Source organism: Tamandua tetradactyla, chromosome X, assembly GCF_023851605.1.
Source record: "Tamandua tetradactyla isolate mTamTet1 chromosome X, mTamTet1.pri, whole genome shotgun sequence".
Lineage (NCBI taxonomy): Eukaryota > Metazoa > Chordata > Mammalia > Pilosa > Myrmecophagidae > Tamandua > Tamandua tetradactyla.
The window spans coordinates 8328483-8352838 of record NC_135353.1 but is presented as its reverse complement, the minus strand read 5'-3'; the positions used below and the strand labels follow the sequence as shown (position 1 = coordinate 8352838).

The 24356-nt window shown below is 42.6% G+C and overlaps 1 protein-coding gene across 5 annotated transcripts in view; it reads left to right on the top strand.

The window, feature by feature from the left end:
• Positions 1-22439, top strand: part of AFF2 (ALF transcription elongation factor 2) — a 506169-nt gene extending 483730 nt beyond the window's left edge. Inside the window, exons 15-20 of one of the 5 annotated variants that reach the window (XM_077144839.1) lie at positions 2150-2286; positions 6185-6256; positions 6572-6665; positions 8699-8751; positions 13419-13609; positions 17850-22439. In XM_077144839.1, coding sequence (XP_077000954.1) covers positions 2150-2286; positions 6185-6256; positions 6572-6665; positions 8699-8751; positions 13419-13609; positions 17850-17971 — 669 coding nt within the window. In that variant the 3' untranslated portion in view covers positions 17972-22439. The remainder of the gene's footprint in view (positions 1-2149; positions 2287-6184; positions 6257-6571; positions 6666-8698; positions 8752-13418; positions 13610-17849) is intronic. The other 4 variants (XM_077144837.1, XM_077144840.1, XM_077144838.1 and 1 more) reach the window with 4 other exon arrangements.
• The last annotated feature ends 1917 nt before the right edge of the window (positions 22440-24356 follow it).

Sequence of the window (24356 nt, the reverse complement as noted above, 5' to 3'; positions counted from 1 at the left end):
CACACAGAAATGACAAGGCAGGTTGGGTGCCAGCTCCTCTAGAGATGCTGGGAGGGTTGTGCGTATGGCCACATTGTACAGGTGTTGAATATTTGAAAGGCATTGGCTGGTTGTGCTGCTGGCTCTGATGCTCAAGGTTTTGTCTGAAAGTCCACAACTCCAACAGCACTGCAAAATGGCTCTGGAGCTTGCCCTCACTCAAAATCAGAGCAGGAAGCACATAGCTATTCCTTGGGCAAGCTGTTACATAAACGGGAACAACTGGAGTGCGTGTGAGACCATATAGGTTGGTTTGAACATCAGAGCCACAGAGATACAGATCTGTGATTAAGAACAGCCTCGCTCTCTTCCTACCTGGGTGGTGTTTGTGTGTCCCCAGAAATCACTCTTGGGGTCTCAGTGGGGGAGATACCACCCCCATGGGATAAAAAATTGGCTCTGGGGGAGGCGAAAAATCTTAAGTGTTCCAATGGTTTGTGGCTCTCCAAATGGCCATGGTACATGAGGATATCTTTGGTATTAATATTTCACTGGGGGGGTGGTACAGAAGAAAACATGTCTAAAAATGTTCCTTAGGGGTGGTCATGAAAAAATGTCTTGAAAAGCACTCATTTAGAGGAATGGTGTATTTGTTCAGCTTATGTCTACAACAGAGCTGGAAGTGCCCTTGCCGTTAACCCCCTCATTTTATAGATGGGCAAACTGAGGCCCAGGGAAAGAGCCTGACTTGGCCATTAATTGACAGTAAGGCCATGCGATTTTCTCTCTGGCTTTCAGTTTCTTCTTTTGGAAAAGAGGGGATTGGGACTTGGTGATATTTAATGATACTTCTTTCTGCAGGTTTCTGAATGATAGGTCACTTTCCAAAACTCAGGCAAAAGAAAAAGAATGTAGCTTGCATCTATACACATGCAGGTTTTTAAGAAATCACTCTGAATTTGATAGAAATGGATATTTTTCCACAACAGCTTACAGAAAGGAAACCATAGATTTCCCGCAGTACATAAAAGCTGAAGAACATTTATTGTAAAGACTCATTAAAACAAGAGACTCTGCAGGACCTGTAACTCATCATTTTATAGTTGCACTTAATCCTTTGCTCAAGACAGCTCCTCTGCCATTTTGAGAATTGAAACCTCCACGGTTGCACAGAAAATATTTTGATAAAAGGTATACAAGAAATTAAAAGAGCGAAGATCTGCATTATATTGGTCCCTTTACATAAAGTACCGTATTAGTGGAATTCTTACACCCAGCTATCAAAAATTGAAAATGTTAAATACGGTTATAAAATACTCACTATAAAAGTGTCATCTATAATATTCATTATGCATAAAAAAGAAATCAGTCTGTCTAAGTCAGTTTAATCATGACCATTATCAGGGCTAAAACCTTTTGCAATAAAATTTTACTAAAATAAAATATTCAGTGGTGCCATATTTTTGGCTCTTTGACACTTGATTGCAGACCATCATTTACAATGAAAGTGATGCAATTATTGTCAACAGTCATACTACAGCTTCACATTTCTCACAACAATTGCCTCCATTCGCTATGCCTCTGCTGGGGGTGGGGTCAACGTGCTCACAAATAGCCCCAAAGCAATGACTGTGTTCGTTGGTTGCCCATGAGACTTATAAATAGCAGAGCTCAGTTGCAATCTCTACCATTAGGACACCGCAGTGACTTAACCGTTTAGTACGTTTAGCAAATAGAGACTCGCCAAGGCAGTGATGTGAGAGTTTGGACCAAAATGACAAGGGTACACCACTACCAGCAGTCTCAGCATCATGACAACAGAACCTTAAATCAATTACTCCACTGTTAATACAAATTTTTTGCATTATCATCTCTGTGTGGGGGTTTTTCAACTGCAGCACCACTGTATGCAGCCAACAATTCTCCGCTGCGGACAGCAGGGGGTGCTGTCCCGTGCACTATAGGCTATTGAGCAAAGTCCCTGGCTTCTACCCACTAGATTAACAATAGCGGCCCCCAACCAATCCTGGCAACTGAAAATACCCCTGGATATTGTCAAATGTTCCCAGGGTAGGAGAGGTAAAATTTCTCCCACTTGAGAACAACTTCTCTCTAAGGAGGACAAAAGGAGGGGAGTATATCATACTAATGAGCCATCTTCCTATTTCAGTTTGAGAAATTTGGCAAAGCCGTGAATTATGCCGATGCAGCCCTCTCCTTCACCGAATGTGGCAATGCGATGGAACGCGATCCCCTGGAAGCGAAGTCTCCATACACCATGTATTCCGAGACTGTGGAGCTCCTCAGGTTAATTGCCCTTCTGCAGTCATCTTCCTAAGCTCATTTCAGTCATAATTAGAACCTGCTAGGTTTTAAAAAATATCATTTCAACATATTAATGATTTGTCCAAGGCATCTTCTTCTTAGAAGTCATCATAATTAGTTCTTGCCATTTTATTAATGTCATGGAAAATTTATAATTGATGGACACTGCTTTTATAAATTATCCCCTTCAGAGGTTATTATGTGAGTGTTATAATTTGCAATACTCATAAAATTAAAATTGAAACATAGTGGGTGGAAGGAAAGTATAGTAATTTCACCGTTTAACATTGACACTTGTCTTTTCAAAGATGCAGTTTTATAATTCAAAAATAAAAAAGTGGTGCTGTCAGGATTTCTAATCTAAACCATGTCTTCTAAGAATTTCTATCTTGGTTATGAAAAAGGGAGGGGCACTGTTCCCACTCAGAGATGGTGTTTAAGGCTGCAGGTGTGCAGTAGAATTTCCATTTATCTGGAATGAGAGGGGAACAGAAAAGGTGGTGGCGGGGCTAGAGATGAGAGGATGAGAACAGGAGCGGGTATTTTAAGTACACAGATTATTGGTTTCATTTGCATTTTAAATGAAATTTTCTGGCCCATTGGTCTTGGTGGAGTAGAATTTGTAGGTCATCAGAAATTCCTAGAAGAAGAAGGAGAAGAAAAAATCATATCCATTCTGGTGTTTTCCAGCAATCTGCAGATATTTGTAAAATAATCTAAGCCCCTCACTCCAGGAGCAAATAAATGCCATCTTTGGATGGATGAACTAAATCATTGCTTTTGATTGAGCGAGCCATTCTTTACCTGAGAGCCTCTTCTGTCCCAGCCACCCCCTGCCCTGGGTCTATTAATCAATAATACCAGGCTTTGATTTTATTATATTGTTTGTATCTACATGAACTATTAAAATCTAAGGATATTTATGCCTAAACCTTCAGACATGCATTGGATAACTTTAGCAGACACATTTTCTCAAGGAAGTATTCCAAGAGATCAGAAGAACAGGAAATTATTAGAACAAAACCAACCATATTCACATAGAACCAAAAGATTTAGTTAAATCCACAACAGGAGGGGGATTAGGAGGAAAGCTCCAGGCTTGGTTAGCTGCCAGGCCACCACCACCATTCTGCAGCTTTTAGGGGAAATTGATTTCTCAGTGTCCAAGATTTATAAGATGAAATTTCTGACAAATGTGTAAGGATTCAAAGTTGAGGGGAAACATTAGTGATCAAACATAGAGAAAATCCATCCTCTCTGATTTTCCAGAAATGCAAATGAAAACAAGTTACTTTTTTAATGAGCAAGAATATTTTTAAATGTTAATACCTGTTGTTAGCAAACAAGAAAAAAGAAGAAAGAGAATGTGGTGACCTGGGCCTGCCCAAGGCTGCTGATATGAGCATAAATTGGTTGTTATAAATTGAGAGCAATTTGATAACGTGAAGGAAAAGCTATACAAATGTGCATTCATATTTCTTGATCCAGTAATTTAACCTCTGGAAATCTGAATTTCCTCTACTGAAGAAAATAATTGAAAACGTAAGGCGAGCAATCTGTATGATGTTCAGTTTGGCATTATATATAATCACAAGCAATTAGAAGCCAACAAAATGATCAATAAGAGACGAGTAATTAATTACATTGTAGTATAATCAGCAGAATACCTTGCAGGCATTGAAATATGGCAATTTCCAAGACTATGCAGTCATGTGAAAATGTTTATAAAGTTAAAGTGAAAGCAAGCTGCAAAATTATATGCACACTGTAGTCGGAACTGTGCAAAACTTGTACACATCTGGACACAGCTGGAAAGGAAATGAGATCATGGCTGTGATGTGGGGAGAGATTGTGGTTGTTTTCCTTGTCTCTGTTTTTTTTCCCCCTTTCTTATTAATTTTATTTAGGAAAATCCATACTGTAAAAAAAATATAAAAGCATAAAACCTAACTGCATTTGATGGTAAAAATGTAATGTGAATCATCGAGTGATATTTATTTCCAGTAGGGAAAACACTTCTTTTCCCTTAACCATTTACAAAAGATTTATTTTTGTAAGCACGATTTTTACCCCATTATATGACATCTTACTCCCCATGGGGAGATACCTCAATAGAACTTGGTGAAAGTCAATGGAGAATTTATGAACCTTCACTTTTAAGTCAATATTTTTCAACTTTTTTCTATTTCGAAATAAGTGTAGATTCCCAGGCAGTTGTAAGAACCGAACAGAGAGACCCCATACCCCCTTCATCCAATGTCCCCCAGTTGTAACATCTTGCCAAACAATAGCACGATATCAGAAACGGACATTGATATTGACACAACCTCTGGACCTTATTCAGTTTTCACTGGTTTTCCATTCACTTGTTTATGTGTCTGCTCGCCTTAAAAAAAATTTCCAGTAAAGTATATTTGTGGGTCTGTAATTTGTTTTAATGAGAGAAATTTTGACTGGGAATAAAATGAGTTAAAGCCACTTGGTCTTCTGGTCCATTTAAGCAATTGAAGCTGCACTATCCAGTCACTTCAAATGTGGTTGCAATTAGAGGGCTGCAGTAATAGGAGCACAGTTTTTAGTAGGGCAGTATTCTGTTGAAGAGATTTTATTGCTCTCTCCCCAACAGTATTCTGGCTACAGAGGAGAGCCCTGTTTTCCTTATTCAAACAACCTTAGTTGCTCTGAGCCTTGGGAATCTGCCATAGAAATGGATTTGTGAAAACAAGTGGGGCATTGCAGAGACTTGACATTTCTGTGATCCAACTGTCAAAGAAAGTTAGATTTATTACATAATAAAAATCCCTTTGCTTAATATTGCAGCAACAGAAGGGACCCACGTCAAGGGGGCAGATCCTTTTATTTGAAAATGTACACTCAAGAGGACTGTAGCAAGAACAGAGGGCCGGCAAGAAGGATAGAATGCTGAAGAGTCTGGGAGACCTGGGTGGCAAGCCTGGGGGCCCTGGTACCAGGCAGGAATGGGGGGTGGGAGTTGCGGAAAGGGAAGAGTCCTTTGTACAAGCACAGCTTCCCGGCAGATTCTATCGCCGTCTCGTAAATGAAAACTAGTCCAGACTGCCTGCACCCTTTAAACTTCCTTATGCAACACTGAACCCCATTCCTCATTCTACCACAAGTACCTGTGAAATTGCATTAAAGCTCAGACAATGATTTTATGCACCAAATTGATTTTCAAGAGCCTAAATGTGCAGAATGGAATGTGCTCAGTTAGACTTTAAAAAACGGGACATACTCAGCCACTTACCACCCCTGCGTGGAACAGTAACAATTAAAGAGAAAGGAAAGGCAAAATATACAAGCACCATAAATTAAAGGAGCTTAGACTTTAAAATGCTGTGAAATCGGCCTTCCTTTTTTTTTTATTAAAAAAAGCCACTTTCTACAGGAACATATTCAAAACAGGAGTCATTAGAAAAGACCTTTTAACCGTGTGATCCGGGGTCTCCCCATGTTCATGTCAGTCATACTTGTATATCATTGAACTCATCTGTTGTAAACTGCACCAAGACTGACACGTATGTCTACCTCTCATCGAAAACTAATGATGTCGTTTAGCTAGAGTGTTCCTAGAAACAGTATTTTGCAGGCATTTATACACCGGTGCAAAACAACGCTAATTCCCCAGCATCGTCCTGGCACCCAGGCTCACAATTTCATTGACTTGTCCAAGACTAAATTCTCTGGCTTGTACCTGTCCTATTGGGCTGCTGTCTTGCTCATGTTTTGTGTATATTCTCAGGAAAGTGGGCTTTTGCCACATGCCCTAGTCAGTCGCGCACCGATCGCAAATTCAAAGCTAACTCCTGCAGGCAGTCCTAACACAGATTGCCCCACTTGAGCTTTTCCTTTCTTTCCTAAGGTACGCGATGAGACTAAAGAACTTTGCAAGCCCTTTGGCTTCGGAAGGGGACAAAAAGCTGGCGGTGTTATGGTGAGTGCAGAACGGCTGGAAAACTCTGTGCCTTTAAGCCGCTTACCCCATCATTATTCTTGTTTTCTGTTAAACTCTTAAAGGATAACCAAACATTTACTCCCCTAATTTATACTCTTATCAAGATGGAATTTTAATGCCTCCCCCTTCTCTTTTCAAACAAAATCATTCTTACTTACTTACGTTCGTCAGTCTATCCAACCTTGGGACAAGAACAGCAAAATATGTACCAGCATCGTTTTTCTCTTAATTTTTTACAGTTGATGGGTTTCATCTAGCACTTGCATTAACATAATCCTTTCTTCATCGCTGCAGCTATCGATGTTTATCGCTTCTCTACTTAAGAATGTTTAAACTGAAGAAGGACCATGCTATGAAGTACTCCAGATCACTGATGGAATATTTCAAGGTAATCCTTATTTTGTGTAATTTATAAGAAGAGGGTGAATTGCATCGCCGATGTGATGTGGCAGCCCATTATTACACATTCATTGACACAGACCAGGCTGCTATTTCTTCTCCAAAGGCTTAACCTCCCTCACTGCCACTGGCCACGGCCACCCATGTTTGATCAATTCCAAAGAGAGAAAGCGCAATAGTCCAGCCCTCCCCACCATCCGTTGTTTCCCAGGCTGACTGCATGGCCCTTGGCAGCTTTCTGGGCGCAGTCAGGGACAGTGGCCCTTCTGTTCCGCCATGCACAGTGAACCTGTCAGGGTAGACAGTTTGGGGGTGTGCATGTGGCTGGGCACCTGTCAAACCAGAGGCAGAGAGGGAGGTCCCTGCAGCCCTCGTGGGACTCTTGGAGGACATCGTGCCCCTGGAAGGCATTTGGCCAAGGGGAGTCTTGGAGGGCAGTGATTGTATATTGATTACCTTGAGTACCACGATAAGTAACTCAATAAAGCCATAATCTATGGAGCTGGTGTTTTTTTTAGTTGGTAAGCAGAAAGGAGAGTTCAACCACAAAATGCAACGCATTTGTCAGGTTTCAAAAGAATAGGACATTGTTGTTGTTGGTTTTTTTTCTAAGTGCAGGAAACTACTTGGCTCAATTGCACCAAAGCCATTGGTTGAAATGAATGAAATCATGACCTCATATCAAGCATCTGCATTCAGCGTATGGTGAGACACAGATGTATGTGACTCTGGGAAAACAGCAAGTCCCCAGCTAGTCTGTGTATGGCCATCAGGACATAAAGCTAGGGCTCTCATGTGGGCGAAGGGGGCCAGGCACAGCAGATACATGTTTACCCTCTCAGTTTATGCTCCTGAGCTTAAACTGCCATCAGCATCCCCTGGACGGCTTAGGAAAACAAACTGAACCCCATCTCCAGAGTGTCTGATTCAGCAGGCCTGGGATGGAGCCTGAGAATTTGCATTCCTGACAGGTTCCCCAGTGCTACTCCTGCTTATTGCTGCTCTTGTCATCAGGCTTCGAGAGCCACTGCTCTAGCATCTGCCCTCTTTGGCCTTTCCTGCATAGCTTTCAAGGCATTGGAAGATACCTAACAAGTGTAAATGACTCACTCATCTGGGAGTGCTTTGAGCCCCTTTGAATTTAAAAACTGGAGTCTATAGAATGCATCTTAGCTGCGGATCCCTGTGGCTCTAGAGAAGTGTTGCACTCTTAACTGAATTCCTGAAAATGCTGGTTTTGCAAAATGGGCTGGGCCAGGACCCAAGAGGCAAAAGAAGAAGCATAATTTGTGCTGCGATTGCCAGGGGCTCCAACCTGGGAGCCCATTATAAGAAGCCCCATCACTGACTTTTTGTGGAGGAGCTGAGGGTCAGGTTTCATTCTGCTCCCCAAGTGCATGGCCACCAACCTCCAGGAAGATTTACTCTTTCAACCAACCCCATGGCATCTGGGGAGAAAAATTAATGTTCAGTGTTCCCTTGCAATGCAGTCATGGGCTGGTCATGTTGCTAACCAGGGAAAACTGTAAGTGTGAGGATTGGCACGTAAAGATAGCAAACCATGGTGATTCTGGAAAAACAAAGAAACCAAAAATCGCTGCTGGATCCCAGCACATTCCTGGGACATCAAAAATTACAGCCCACCCGGCATCCCAGAGAGAAAGTTTGCAACTTGAGCTAAAGGTGCAAAGCGTTCCTGCACTCTGAAGAGCTTGTTTTGCAGAATAAATTTCAGATGAGGATAATTAAGCCACTTCTTGGAGAACTGAATCTGATTTCACTGGGCCTTTTAGTAGATAAGATCTTTCATCAAGTGACTTTCGTGGTCCTGATTGGAGCCCACTAATTATCCTAACCAGCTATTTTCATCTAGTGTGTGTGGTGGTGTGCTGACGAAACAGGAGGCATCCCGAAATGCTGCAATCAATATTAATGTTCTCAAAATCACACTTCCATCTGGTTCTGAATTAATAAAACACAAAATAGATGTCCTTATTCCCTCTCTGTCTCTCTCTCTTTCAGCAAAATGCTTCAAAAGTTGCTCAGATACCGTCTCCGTGGGTAGGCAATGGAAAGTAAGTATTTTATGAAAATTGCTTTTTCTTGAAAATGAGTGATCCAACAGACCCCAAATAGTTTGCACTGACAACCCGGGAGGGAAGATCAGTTGTTAGAGTATGGTCATTTCTTGTGCACACAAAATTCTAGTCAGGTCCCAGAAACGTTTAAAATGAGGTGATACCAAATTCTTTAACTATTTGATCTTTAAGCCAAATTATGGCCATAAAAATATCTGTTAATGTGATTTTTCAATGATTCACTCGGTAATGAAAGACCAATGTAATATTCATTGATATATGGTAAGTGCTGTTTAATAAAACCAAAGGCATAATAGTTCTGAAAATGTGAAGGCACTTAGTCAGCCAATTATCTGAGCCTTCCTGATGGTTTTTATATTAATACTAAAAGACCCTGACCTGAAATATAAAAGCGTCTACTATAATGCTGATGTGAGGCACCATGAAATCACCCTCTCCCACTGCCTTATTTAGAACTCTATGCTTGGGAAAGCACAGCCCTCACAGCAGGGGGGGGGGGGGAGTTGGGAAAACTCAGCAACCTGGCCCTAAAGCTGCCTCTAGCTTACAGAGTAAGATGAGTTAGCCCCCTTTCTCCCTCTACATTTGTTTCTCCATCTCTAAAACGAAAGGGCTCGACCCAAAAGGCATATTCCTTTTAAGAGGGTAGTTTTGAATCCCAATTACAGCTGAGCCACGAACTTGGCCATGTGCCTTTGCTCGAGCATCAGTTTCCCTTCTGATTCCATGCCTCCCCCAACACCCTAAGCCCACTTCCCACAGGTAGAGGGAAAGAAAGCCAGAGAGACAACTGTGGGAATCTGTTTTCACAAGGAGCCTGTTTTCCAGCTCCCAGCTGCTTTTTCAATTCCTCCTCATTTCGAAATTCTTGAATCTCTGATCCAAACGCTTCCTTCAAGAGTAAAATATTCTGCACGGCCACTGTAAAGCAGTAGGATAACAAACTCCGCTTTGGGATCCTAAAAACAGTGAGGGAACAGACCCATTTAAAACTATGCATTAACTCAATTACCATATTGAAAGGAAGCCCCAGCTAAGTCTTTGAGTTAGATCTTACTCTTATATTGACAAACAAAAGGGAAAGCGCAATTCCTTCTGAAAGTCCAGCAAGAAAAAAAAAAAAAAAACACTGAAAGGCCCAGAGAAAGCTATTTTTTCTGAGTCCAGAGTAAAGGAAAAGGCAAGGTCAGGTAACCAGCCGTTAAAGGATCGCTGGAAAAATTTGCGTTCAAATCTGAAACAAAAGAACTCACACACATCCTACAGTTTGTGAAGTCACATTAGAAGCCTCCTGAAATCACTTTGTAACAGCTTCTCTCTGAAGAAAGCCTGCTTCCTTTAAGTAGGACAGACAGGTTTTGAATGAAGCAACTCAAAACAGTATCCCAGGGGTTACATCCCATTCATTTGGCAAACACCTCTAGTGCATCTCCTCCACGCCAGGGAGGAGCTGGGGCCACAGAAGCCACAGTCCGTGAACTCCAGAAGCGCACAGTGCTGGGAAGCCCAAGAGAAACAGAGCTTGGCCCCCTCTACCCGGTAGTCAGGGAAGGCTTTTGTCCTGAAGCAGGACTGTAGCTCAGTTCCCCGAGTGAAAGAGGGGGTTAGCCCCACACAGGGCCTCTCCCAGAATCTTCTCCTAGACTAGCTGGTGATTGAGAAGTCAGTGGCTCAGAGCTGGGCCTTGTCTTTAGGAGAGTGTGTGGAAAGACAAGGCTGAAGGCTGGAAGCAGAGCCTTAGGAACTAACCTGCGTGTGGGTTAGGGAAGAAAGTGGAGGTAGCAAAGAGGCCCTTGGAAGAAGGCGGGGAAAAATCAATTTGGAATAGAGTCAGGCTCAGCAAACTTTTCGAGTTTGAAATGGGCCAAAAGACAAAATCAAGGCTGTTAGAGTTGCCTATAGAACAAGAGAAAAAACAAATTCCCCCAGATTTCTGCGGCTGCAATTCAAAGTATAGTAACAATTGAATATAGATTTTTGTAATATAGATCTGTGAATGAAAAGAATGAAGTTACTTTTATATCTAAATATAAAAGACTGCTTAAAACACCTTTAAAACAAAAGGTAGACATAGACTCCTATTCGATCTGACATTTCCACTCCCATGTATATACCCAAAAGAAAGCTGAGGACTCGACCAGATACTTACTTGCACATCAGTGTTCATAGCTGCATGATTCACTATTGCCCAAAGATGGAAACAACCCAAGTGCCCATCAACAGATGAATGGATCAACAAACTGTGGTGAACATGTACAGGAGAATAGTAATGGATAAACAAAATAAGGGCTTTCATACAGTAGAATGTTATTCTGTTATAACATGGAATCAAGTGCTGATCTATGCTATAACATGGATGAACCTAGAAAACATTATGCAGAGTGAAAGAATTTGGACACAAAAGGACAAATATTGTTTGATCTCATTTATATGAAGTATCCAGAATAAGCAAATTCATAGAAACTTAAAGTAGATTAGAGATAACTAAGGGTAGGGGGAGAAGGAGAGCCATTGCACGATAAGTACAAAGTTTCTGTTTGGTGTGATGAAAACATTTTGGTAATGAATGGTAGTGATGGTAGCACAACATTATAAACATAATTAACGTTACTGAACTATACAGCTAAAATGGTGAAAAGGGCAACTTTTATGTAATATAGATGGTGCCACAATAGAAATTAAAGAAAAAGAGAAAGAAAGAAGGGAATAGAAGGGAAAGAAACTAGCTTGAACTGTAATCCCTCAATGACACTTCAGTCTTGTAAACTCAAAAGGTCTTTTCAAACTGTGAGAGGTGAAGAGAAGTGTTTCCCTTGTGACTTATGGACATGATCGGAAGTCATTCAATCCAACCTTTTCTTTTAGTTGAGGAATTGAAGGCCCATTGAGGAGAAGGGACATGCCAGGAACTCACAGCAATTTCATGGCAGGGCCTGAGGTTGAATCCAGATTTCCGGAAATTCCAGTCCTCCTTCTATAGCATCACACACCCCTGTTTAAACATTCGTGGCACCTGACAGCTTTGCACTTTTCTCTAGAGAATTGCAAAGAACTTGTTCATTTCTTGCCATAAATTGACATTTAAGAGCTAATGATTACCACTAGGAGAAAAGTCTAGAAAAAAGCATTTGCAATCCGCCACAACAAAGAAATCCAGCATTGACTGCTTTTTATTTTTGGTCATTAGCTAAACCCCTTCTGTGCCTTGAAACCTTAGCTTGGATATCTCCACACCCCACTTCTGCCTCAACAGGAAATCATTCCAGCAATAAGCAAGAAGCTATCCCAGAAATTATAAACCTAGCAGGGAGACCCCCATTCCCTCTTACGCTGGACAAGTGCAGAGCAGCTTCCACCAGAGATGGGGGGAAAGCTGGGTTCGGAATTTTCTTAAGTCTGTATGTTTGAAGGAACCTCCTTCTCCCTGCTCCAAACGCAGCCCAGCACACCATCTAGATTTCTGGGGTGGCCAGGTGGCCAACCCAGAGTGGAAATGGGCCAAGTCTCTCCCATAGTTGTTGGCACTGCCCACGTGTGTCTCGGGGAGAGCACATCATTTCGGTATGTGGTAATTGCCATTCCCCCAAATCCTAAATGTGTGCTTCCCCTTGGGGTGCACTTCTGTTGTGTGAGTGGCTGTTGGTTCTGAGAATCACAGCCACCCCAGAAATCTAGACGTGTGCTGGGCTGTGTTTGGAGCAGGTAGAAGGAGGTTCCGTCAAACATGCAGGCTTAACTGAATTCCAAACCCAGCTTTTCCTCATCTCTTTTATGCCCTCAAAATATTCTTTCATAATAGAGGTGGGCATTTCTTGTGGCAGTTGTTCAGAGTGAGGCTAAAGGAAGATGGAGAGACACAGGAAGCTACTCATGCTTTTGAGACTGTCCCTCGGCAATCCTGCAGCAGGCGGACCTAAGCCTGGCTCTGGAAGAAGGCCCACCTCCATGGTGTTTGCAGCTGGCAGGCCACTCCTTGTTGCTGACGTTAAAGAACTGAATGAAACTCTATATCCAAACATCAGGATTGCCCAAAGTAGGAAGCCCAAAGACTTCTTTTTTATAAACTCTTGTGAGGGCAAACAGTCAGCAATTAACAGCCCATCTCTGTAGCATCTAAAATAACCCTAAAGAGATATTCAGAACCCGACTTTCTCCAGCTTCCCTAATACTGCTCCTTGGGGGACTTTTTAAGAATTGCACTTGGCTTATTGTGGCGACTGTATCTGGAGCAAACTGTCATTGTGGTTTCCGCAGAACACTTTTGTAATAGACTGATATTGCACATCCAAGTGTTTTCTGACTGCCAGTAGCCATTCTGGCAGCAGGTAGATAAATTATCGGACCCCTGAGCTGTTTCTTTTTCTGAAGCAGCACAACATTTGCTATATGTATTTAAAGTAAGAGCTACATTTGTGCTGGAGAAAGCTATTGTGTTGACAAAAGCTATGGGATTCCTCTGAGAAGAGTCTGTGGGACGCGGGTACAAGCGCCACTCGGCTGGGGCTCCATGCAGATGCACCATGCCAAAGCGCATTCTGGTGAAGGGTAGTTGAATGACATCCCAGTGTGCTGAGGGAGGCGGAGAAGCCAGCTGTCAGTCTTCCCGGCCATCTTAATGAGGCCTGGTTCTTTCCCTTCCCCAGGAACACTCCATCCCCTGTGTCTCTCAACAATGTCTCACCCATCAACGCAATGGGTAACTGCAACAACGGCCCAGTCACCATTCCCCAGCGTATCCACCACATGGCTGCCAGCCATGTCAACATCACTAGCAACGTGCTAAGGGGCTACGAACACTGGGATATGGCCGACAAACTGACAAGAGAGAATAAAGGTATGCTCATCTACTCTACCCATTGCTTCCGGGCCCTCGGTGGAGTCAATTATGCTTTGTAGGACTTGATATTTGCATGGTGGTCTTCTCTTTCTGGCTTTCTGATTTCCAGGGTGTAGATGAGGGAAGAGGGGGTTTTGTTAGCTCAGGGCAGACACAGTGACCCATTTTCACTAAGAGATGAAAGATCTGGGCATTTATATTCCTTTAAAGCTCGCATGAATCTAAACTGGGATGCATTGACAAATAACGATTTCAGAATGTTGTTCAATATTGAAGATCAACTCTGAGACACAGAGGCAAGGGCAAAAAGAAGGATTTGCAAATGAATTAAGATCCCGTTGGCTTCTGTTGTCAACTTTTCTCTCTGATTGTTTGTGGAGAGGTGAGTTTGAACTTGGTCAGCCTGAAAACTTGTAGCTGAGCTTTGGTCCTTGCTGGCAGATGCAAGCCAAAGCTCAGCTGGTATTTTCACACTGACGGCTGGAAAGAAGAATCTGGGCCCTGTTCATGGTAACACATGAGATCTGTTACAAAGCAGAGGCAAAGAGGGACTCTGCCTTATCAGACAGTGAGTCTGTTGTCTTTGGTGATGCCTGCAGCTATGTGTGCCCCTAGCTGTCACTGAGGCTCACAGCGAAGCCTCACATGCCACTGAAGTTTGGATATATAAATAAACTATTTTTGCCCCAGCCATTCACTTGGCTTGACTGCCTCTGGCCCAGGGGTTATAAGTTTCCCCATTCCAGTCAAGATGGAGACAAATATGGGCCTTTCAGAATCACACTACAAAGAAGTGACCAGCAGTTTAGAGCAGTAGAAATCTTGAGTCAGGAACAAGGAGGCATTAGCATCCTATACGGTCCAGTGATAGCTGCTGGTGCCTGATGGGTACATGTTGCAGGCCACAGATATGCAGGTAGAAGTCCCCAAGGGTTTGACCAAGAAGTACCTACTGGGCCTCCTGGCCCAGTTCTTCTCCCAAGGCTCAGAGTGCTCACAGCCCAGGAAGCTGCTATTGTTTCCTTTCCACTCAGGCCTCATGGCATCAACCTGTTTCCCTTCTCTTTTGAAAGCTGCCACTCTGTGATCTGGGCCTGGGGTTGTTTTCCTCCAGGCCTCACTATGGAATGGGACACCGATCCTCCATGCCACCCATTACAGGCCTTTTATGTGTTCAAGGTTTTACTACTGAGCATGTAGAAAAATACTCATGATGGAGTAGAAAGGATGCAGATTTTGAATCCTGGTCATTTAAGTTTAAATCCTGCCTGGGTCATGCGCTAGCTGGCTGGCCTTGAGAAAATTACCTAAACTCTCTGAGCTACCTCCTAGTCCCCTTCTATATGATGAAAATGATGATGATGATGATGATGATGATGATGATGATGATGATGATGATGATGATGATGATGATGATGATGATAAAGTCTACCCAGAATGAATATAAAGTAGGTTGAATGAAATAACAGATGTAAAGCACCTAGAATAAGACTTGTCTTACAAAGGAGACAATCTATGAATGCTTGTTCTCTTCCTTGACCCCTTATTCTTCTACATCAATGTAACTCTAAGAGTCTGTGACTATTAAAACACTTTCCATAATTTGAGGCTTCCACCCTCAACCCAGCTATACACTTACACTGACTCCTGGGGTTATTTGCATGTATTGGTTACATCTGTTTGTGCAGCTGTCTCAATAATTATATTTTAAACACCTGCTATGTGCCAGGCACTGCACTCTTTGCTTTATCATTTGTCATTTCATTTATCCATACTTTATAGATAAGGAAATGGAAACTGAGGTTCAGTGGGGTTAAGAGACTCATCCACCATACCACAGTTCTTAATGATGGAAGCAGAAATTGAATCTAGATCTGATTAGAGACTCTAAACTCTTACTGGTCAGGCTACACTGCCCATCTAGGGAGCAAGATTAATAGCGGGTCCTTCAGGACCCTCAATGAGTTTTTGCTCTCGATTACCCGAGTAATGGGCAATTCTTCACTTGTCTACTTTTCCGGGCTTCTGGAATTCTAGAAGACAGCTGGTCCAGACAACCAGACCTGTCCAAGAGTTCTGAAATTCCAAGTGAAAACATAAGCATATTAAGAGTTGCCTAACGTATTTGCCTCTATGCTCCTCCATCTTATAATGTATTGGTAACTGGAGGGCAGCTCAATATATATTGATCTCATTCATAACTGCCTCCATTATGAAATCTATAAAAATTATTCCTCCTAAACGAACTGTAGAAATTTCCAGAGACAATTTGGGGTCTGTGCTGATGTTAGGATAAGATGGTGCTAATCTTTTCATTGGTTCAGCTGGCAAAGAATTGCTGAATTCCCTGATTAATGATGAATCAAAACAACTCTGGTATACCACTAGCAGGATGAAAACGTGTCCAGCTAATGACGTCATAGGGCTTTTCAGTTCTCTGGGGAGAGGACCTAGTTTGGAATCTTCTGGTTGCAGCCTAGAGTTCACACTCTTGTCATTTCTGATCTGCTTAGAGGTCGGCATCTTTCCCACATCAGTCTTTTCCACATATAAATGGACAACCAAGGGCTTCCCCTTTGATTGACACTCATCCTGCTGGAAACCATCACGTACTTGCACTTTTTCTGCCCAATTATGCAGTGGAGATGGATGAGGTTGGCTCTCCCAGGGGAAGGTCTCCACACCACCACCACCCCCACCACCACCACCATGCTTGTCCGCCCAAGAAGCTACAGATGGCATATTGCATAGGGCTCTGGGGCGGAACTGGGCCAATCAAGCCAACGATGTCCTCTGACTGTTAATCTAGTAGCCCTGTTCCCTAGCTCCCCAGCTGTTTACAGTGTTCACAAGAAGCAGTTATTAAAATGCCAACTTAGGTAGCTCATTCCTAATGCCACTGAGGATTTCATACAGAACACACAGGCGACATCCTGGCTCACAGGAGGCTCACATTCATTCAGTGGTGACTAGGTCCTTTTACATCCCCCCTAATATTGAATTTCATAAGAAAATATATTAGATGCCAAAAATAATTTACTCCTTTATCGGGAGAAATTATTTTTATTGCATCGTGCAGGTTTAAAAGTCTCACATAATCAAATGAAGTTGATACCTAGAGAATGAGCCCATATGTTATACATAACATGAAGAATAAATGCATTGTGTAGTAAAATACCATCTGCTGAGCAAACAAGCACATGGAACCCATGCACAGAAATTGCTTTCCTAGGAGGCAGGAGAGGACCCCAGTGACTTTAGGGCAGTCTCCAGTTCCCCTCCACCCAGATTCCTCACCCGTAGCCAGCCTAGACTTAGTGTCCTCGTGGTTGAGGCTGCCTTGCCAGTTGAGAGCTAACAAAGAGGCTTCCAGGAAGTCCTCTCATAGCCAAGGTCAACACAGTGCCAACCACAAAGCAATTCAAACGTGGGAAAGGGACCTCTGGCTGCTTGTTAGACATCATATAGTTATCCCCACATACAACCCCCACCTCCAAGAGACGTCTAAGACCCTAATCACATAGGTTGGTGGTGGAGCCTCAGTGTTGCATTCCCATCATCTGTGTCATGGGGCACCAGGGGAGTTGTTAGGTGACAGATCCTTGCTGTTCATTTTTTGTCCCAAGCGTGATTGACAATAAAACTTACAAAATCAGATTCCTCCTAAGACATTTATTTGGCCTTGGATGCTGATGGCTATAACTGCTGTTCAGGTTCACTGACTTTGTCTACATCATGCCAAGAAAAATCACTAAGCTCTGTTCATTTAGACAAAAGGATAAGAAAATATCTTTCAATTCAATAGCGCGTGAAATGACAAACAGTTTTATCCATATTTATATATCACAAACCTCCACAGGATTGTAATGTACTTTTAGAATCTGCTGTCTGAGAAAAAAGCATAGTGATAAAAAAAAAACCACTATGAATTCGGTCACAGATTTAAATGTTTGTGTTTCATTGATCACAGTAACACCTACAAACAATATGGATGCTTCAGAGTCTCTTGGAGCTCAATGGAGATTAAAATAGCAGTATCTGATACACATATGGAGTTTCAGTCTCCTAGTGAGAACTCTATAAATGTTTGTTGATTGACTGACTGACTGAATGAACAGATGGATAATTTTTCCAATGTTCACGAGGTTGTGGTGCTGTCTGAAGGCAGCTTAGTGTGCTGGAGCATTTTTTCATGATGTCATTTAAAGGTCTGACCAAGGTCTGCTCTGATTTTCAGAATTCTTTGGTGACCTGGACACATTGATGGGACCTCTGACCCAGCACAGCAGCATGACTAATCTTGTCCGCTACGTTCGCCAGGGACTGTGTTGGCTGCGCATCGACGCCCATTTGTTGTAGTGGGTGCCCCCACCTTGCCCCTCCCATCTCTAGCATCACCACCCATCACTCTCCCTCCACCAGTGCACCAACGACCACTGGTGGAACTTCATTCGTTTGAGAAAGTTCTCTTCGATTCTGTTTGTTTCTACGCTTCCTTTGATATCTGTGAAAAACAGAAGTCATTGTAAGAGGACACTACAACTTGAGAGCAGTGTATGTTTTATTACCTAGTTGTTTTTCAGTATTTTATATGCATTTCTCAGATCCCTTCATCCTTTTGTGCTTTATGGAATGGCACAATCCCTACAGTATTGTTTTAAGTCCACACTACCCAAAACAGAGAATGGAAAGCATTTGTGATAATAACAGATTCCTGAGAAATGACAACAAGATGTCTTACCTATATATATGAGAACTTAGACACAAAGGACCTGCAAAGACTTAAATTGTCAGCAATAGCTGTCCCCCAAACTATACTCTTATGTCCAGAAAAGAACATATTTCAGAATCCATTGTTAAACTTTTGTGCTTCCCACAGACTCAATCTTCAGGTGAGAATTTTCATTGTCAAAACCCACTGGTGAGCTGTTGTAGCAACATCATAAAATCAAGATGGGTAAGAAAATATGAGGAGAGCAGTGCCCCTCTTAAAAAGATGCTATGCCATACAACCAGAGGGCATTTTGTTAGCATCCCTTCCTTTCTGATGCCCTATTCTAAAAATTGTAATGATGAGAAAGAGTGGTGGCCTTTATTTGGACAAACTAAGGCATCCATCAGCTGGCATCTGATGGTTGAACTCCATGATTTGAGGCATAAATCCTCACCTGGGACGTCCTTTGCGCAAAGCTCTCCTTTGGAGGAGCTGTTTGGTGGACACATGCCTTAGTAGCCAAAACGCTATACTGCAGTCTTAGAGATAGGAGACAGGGAAGATCCGGAAAATGCCAAACAGGGATTCACATCTGTCTCCTTTGCAGTCAGTAGGTGGATCCATAACTGGCAGGAGTTTTTCTTTATTTTCCTCAAATCTATGGAAAAAAAATTCAAGTTATCACTACCTAGAAGTAGCAATATGTGGTTTGCTTCCTAGTGGCTTTACGATCTGGACTTCCCCACCTATTATCGACGTTTTTTTGTATTTTTACAGGGTTTCTTTTTTCTTTCTTTCTTTTCCTTTTATGTTTCTTTTGTTTCCCTTTCCTTTTTTTATTTTTTGGCTCATTAGCTTTTGACTGAAATACAATCACTGATTTTATGAAAGTATATATTAACATGCAACAATTCCATGGATATTCCAAAGAAGACTCCAAACTCTCTAAGTAGTAGCTAGCCCTTTTTGGGGCAGTGCTGCACCCTAGGGTGCTTTGAAAGAGCCCTGAAGATTGTGAACTGTTTGCCTAATTGGAGGACATTTCCCCTTCGGTTGTTACTATCCCCACCCCCTATTATCCTGCTCATTCATTTTATGAACCTAAACCTCACCATGTAAATATCATCTTTGGTGTTCCAGCTCACCAGAGGAATCCTCCACACGTTAGGAAACACTATCCAGAAGTTAGTCAATGCAGTTCTCTTCAACTTAGCCTTCAATCTACAGAGTTACTGAATTCTGTTCACTGAGCTATGACCAGATAAAAAAACAGATCTATGCACACAAAAGATGTGCACACTTCTATGATTTTTAAAGCAAGTCATATTGGGTTGTGATAGGAACAGCAAGCAATCACACTGCACTCTCATTGTCAAGGTTAGAGATCACCCCAGTTGTAAAAGAGCCAGACTCGAGTTCCACTCTGGCCATCTTTGAGCACAGGGCCCTTTATTGCATATTAAGATTGTGGAAGTTGTACTCCAATGGCTGCAGCCATGAGGTTAAGATGGCTGATGGAAGCATCCCAGCAGCTGAAGCAGGCGCTTTTATGCTCCCAGCATGGTTGAGCTTTTCTTCTGCAGTCTCGACAACAGCGTTCACATACGCACACACAGAACTTAAATCTGAGAGAATCTTTTCCGAGCCTCTTAAGTGAGGAAAATGAGAATATGAAAGACTATAAGCACCCACGTCACTTATTTCACCTATAAAAGGTGGGTGTCACCTATAAAAACGAAGCTGATGGTTTTGCAGCAACTCAAGTTCTCCATTCATTTTCCACGGCTTCCCGAGTTGGGTGCCTGGCTACTCTTTATAATGAAGCCCATTGACCTGACTTCTAACTCCCACCTAGACCAGAATCCTAGACCGTCCTCGATTCAGGAGTAGATCTTGAAATTCAATATCCAGATGTTAGAATGCCAGGGGGCAGTTTCCCAGGGAATCAAGGCACATTGCCTCATGGATGAAAGGCTGGTAGCTCTAGTTTCGGCGGCTGAGTGCAAGATGTGTGCCAAGGCAGCAGCATGACTATCCAATCTGACAATCGAGCTCAGCATCACCACCTGATTTTATAGTAGACCCCTTCTAAAAGCAGCTTAGAAACCAATTAAACGTGGAGGACGGATGCCCTTCCTTTCCTGGGGATGAGTCATCTTTCAGTTTCATGATTAAGGGTTGGTGAGGTTTTCTAAGCACCCGCTTCACCGCAGTGTAAATGGTGATGTGTGCCATAGGTATGCAGCTATTGAAGGGACTGAGGTATTTGGTGGAATAAATCTCTTCAGTGTACAATTTCGTAGGAGGGATCTGAGACAAGTGGATGGCAGTGAGAGAGCCTATTTCTGGAATGCGTTCCTTGGCCCCTCCCTGGACCTTGACCGGGGCTTGGTGAGACACACCTAAACAAGCATATAGAGGTAGGGGGCTGGGCAGAGTAATGGTCAACCCCACCTGGGCACGTGCACAGGAAAGTCTCAGTCCTGCAAGTTGACCCAGGGAGGGCCACCACTATGCCTTCATTTGTCACCCAAGCTCCAACCACAGAGAGTTTGAAAAGTTTGTGTTAGAACGTTGGCTTGGCTTTGTATTTTTAATTAGCTTTGGATTTTTTAGTGGTTTTGTCATATTACTGTCTGAGTTTGGTATGTAGGATTAATTTGAAAAGAGTTTACTAGTGTGGCCCTCTGGGTAGAATTTAGCTGTAAGCATGTTGTTAGCCAGCCTGAAGACTGTTAAGTACTTAATAATCTAACTGGGAAAATGCTAGTAGTTTTACATTTGGATGACATAATTGGAAAAGCAGATTAGCTGCAGCTACATTTTAAAAAAAGCTTGAGGGTGGGATGCCTTTTTTCCATGCACTGTCAGGAATAGATCCAAATCTTCGGCCAATAACCAAGTCGCTAAATTGGAAATCATTGTCCAGATTGGGTTTTGTTGAGTTTCCAAATGGATGGATTTTCATTTGGACATTTGCATCACTAAATGCACTGGATTCGTTCTGCATCAGAGAGATACTTATTCCATCATATCTTTCCTGAAGCTATCTAATTCTGATTTTGTTTGGCTCAAATTTGCATCCCAGAGTTTGAAGTTGGAGTATGAATTTGGAAAGCATGTTTGAAGGCAGAATCAAACTTAGCTGTGTGGGTGCAAGCCCACATACTTCTCAACAGACCTGTGAAGTTCACCTGTGTGAGATGGTGGGTGGGAGAACCAAACTGGATCACTGGGTAGGACTACTCAGTAAGGCAATGAACTACTCGTTTAGAGAAGCATCACTTTCCCATGGAGAAAATGTGTGGCAAGATGACAGAGCTGCACAACATCCAACGAATGGGTTGATTCCGTGCCCCAGTTCCACTTCCGTGGGGGAAAAATCATGTTGAGCCAGTTAGCTGTGTTCTGTTACACAACTGGCAGACTAAATTCTTTGTCGTCGTTCGTTGTTGTTGTCGTCGTTTCTCATTTCCACTTGCGCAGCCTTATTCTCATAAGTAAACTCTGATTCATTTTCTCCTTGGTGTTAGCAGACTCCAACAACAGAAATGGCATCTGTGTATTGATAATCAGCATTTACCCTGGCAGGAGGCTAATCAGATAGGCTGATCTCAGACATTCATCCTATGTTCTGATATTTTCGGAGAAAGAACAAAATTAAATCCCTTTCCATTCTCCTCCTCACACATCTAGAAGCCCTCTTTACCAAAAGCATCACATTTTTTCTCTGTAATTTATCAACTGAAAGAAAATTGCATTGCGGGGAGGGCAGAGGGTGGGGGTGGGAGTGGAGGGTGGGGAAGCCCCTCCAGGCCAGACTGCAGTTCTCACCCCTTTCTGCTTCTGACATAGATGTTCAAAGATCATTCATAGGGCTCACGTTGGGTTAGGGGACAATGAACTGCTTTTCAGATCCATAATCAACCGTCATTCTTCTAAGAGACTGGAGCTTTGCTGTTTCATTCACTGTGCAGTGTAGACTAATGGTGTTTAATAAAAATTATTCAAAATTTCAAACCCTTTTGCCAGTGACCTCAATTTTTTGGCTCTCTGATTTCTACCAGACATTGAGGAGGGAAGCGGGACACAAAGGAAGCTCCTGGCAGGACATTGCAGGGGAAAACCCAGGCAGCAGCATGCAGACCAGCTGTGAGAAATCTTCAGAAGAAAGCCCCAGTGGGTGCTTTCAGCTGAAGACAGTTTGTTCTTACTAGGGGACTCATTCTCCAGACTCTACAGGAGAAAGCCAGCTGCCGTATCCAGAGCTTAATAAGAGTTTCAGATGCTTTACCTGTTTGGTTTTGGCCTGCAACACTTACGTGGCAACCAAATCAGAGAAGTATCTCTGAGAATAGAGCCCAGTGGAGTAGCATTGGGTAGCCAAATAACTCTGAGACGCTAATGCCATTCTTACAGTTCTGCTGTGCTTGTGAAGTCAAGGGAAAAGGAGCCCCCAGGCAGAAAGCAAAACTGGAGAATCCGCCAAAGAGACTGAGTCAACATGGTATGGTCTTTTCTCAGCCAGACCTGGAGCTAGTTTATTCTTCTATTCTGACCAGAGTTCAGCTGGGGACACCTCCCTTGGTGGCCTGGCCAATGTTTAACAGCTGGCTGTCTAAGAACAAAAAGTCCCTCATTTGCGGCATTTGCCAATTGCCATGGTGTAAATACTCCTATCGTGACTGATTTTGCACTAACAACTGCGGCCTCCCTGAAGCTGGAGCTGGGGAAACATGTGCAAGCAGCCCTTGTGAAGTGCGGTGAGTGTCTCCAATACACTGCTGAATGCACCCAGTCAGAGAGGGCATGGATTACACATATATGTTCATGTGGACACACACATGCACACACACACGTCCATGACTAAGACTATTACATCGTTTTTATACGTGAAGAATCAACCTCTGTGGATGTTGATAGTTTATGGTGAAGCCCTAATGATATGGGCTTCCCTGGAGGCCTGGCTCTTAAAGCAGGAGATGGTTGAAAGGGTGAAACCCTCTTGAGCTAAAGTGACAGATCGGTCAGTGGTCATCTGTCCGTGTCCACATCCTGCAGGTCAAATAGAAGAGAGCTCAGTGCTTAGAAAACCCTCCTGATTGGTAGGTTAGAAAACAAAGGGAGCTGAGTGATTATTTTATTAGTAGTATAGTTATGCTAAAATTTCCTAACTTCCAAGTGTAGCTTGGATTAATTATTTACTCTTACTGCCTTCCAATGGCAGCCTTTTTTTGGATTTAGGGAAAATTAGGGCCTTTACGGAGAGTAGCAGAATCCCAGATTTATTAAGTATGGTTTTCCTGTAATAAGGAAACTCAGTAATTCTCCCATCTCCCCATTGTTGATTGGAGGGTTTGTACTTTAGTGATTAGGGATCTAAGTCATTTATTAACATATGTTTTTAGTTAGAAGTATCCACTTACTGTCCGAGCTCTGAATTCAAACCAGAATCTCTTCCACATCAATTACAATGATTAATATTCAGAAATGATCGCCCAGACCAAAATAAGTCCGTCTTCCACCCAATATCAAGAAAACTAAGGCCACTTACAAGAAAGCATAAACCATAGTACATTTTTCTAAGAGAACAGGGGTTTTATTAAATACACACACACCTTTTTTTTTCTTATATTAGATCGCCTCATCATAAATCATCCTGAAAGAAGAATAGGAAGTCACAAAGGACCCTTCTGGTCCTCCACATCTTCTGCAATTAATAAGAGGTTTGTATCTGGACAGGTTGAAGAACTTGCCCTAAACTCCTGTTTCTTTAAACATTTCCACCCATGTTGTCCCTGGGCCTATGTGTACAGTCTAGTGCTAAATCCGGAGGAGAGCCATGTCTTGCTTTATCGTTCTGGCCTTTCTCTTTTGCCACCCCTAGCTCAATAACAGGGCTTTCGGGTCTTCTCTCCTCTCATGATACCTCTGCAACATTTGTCCTTATTGGAGAATGTTAACACCTGAGTCTGGTTTAATTGACATTATACTCAACACGGGGACTATGAGTCCCCCTAGGCGATGGAC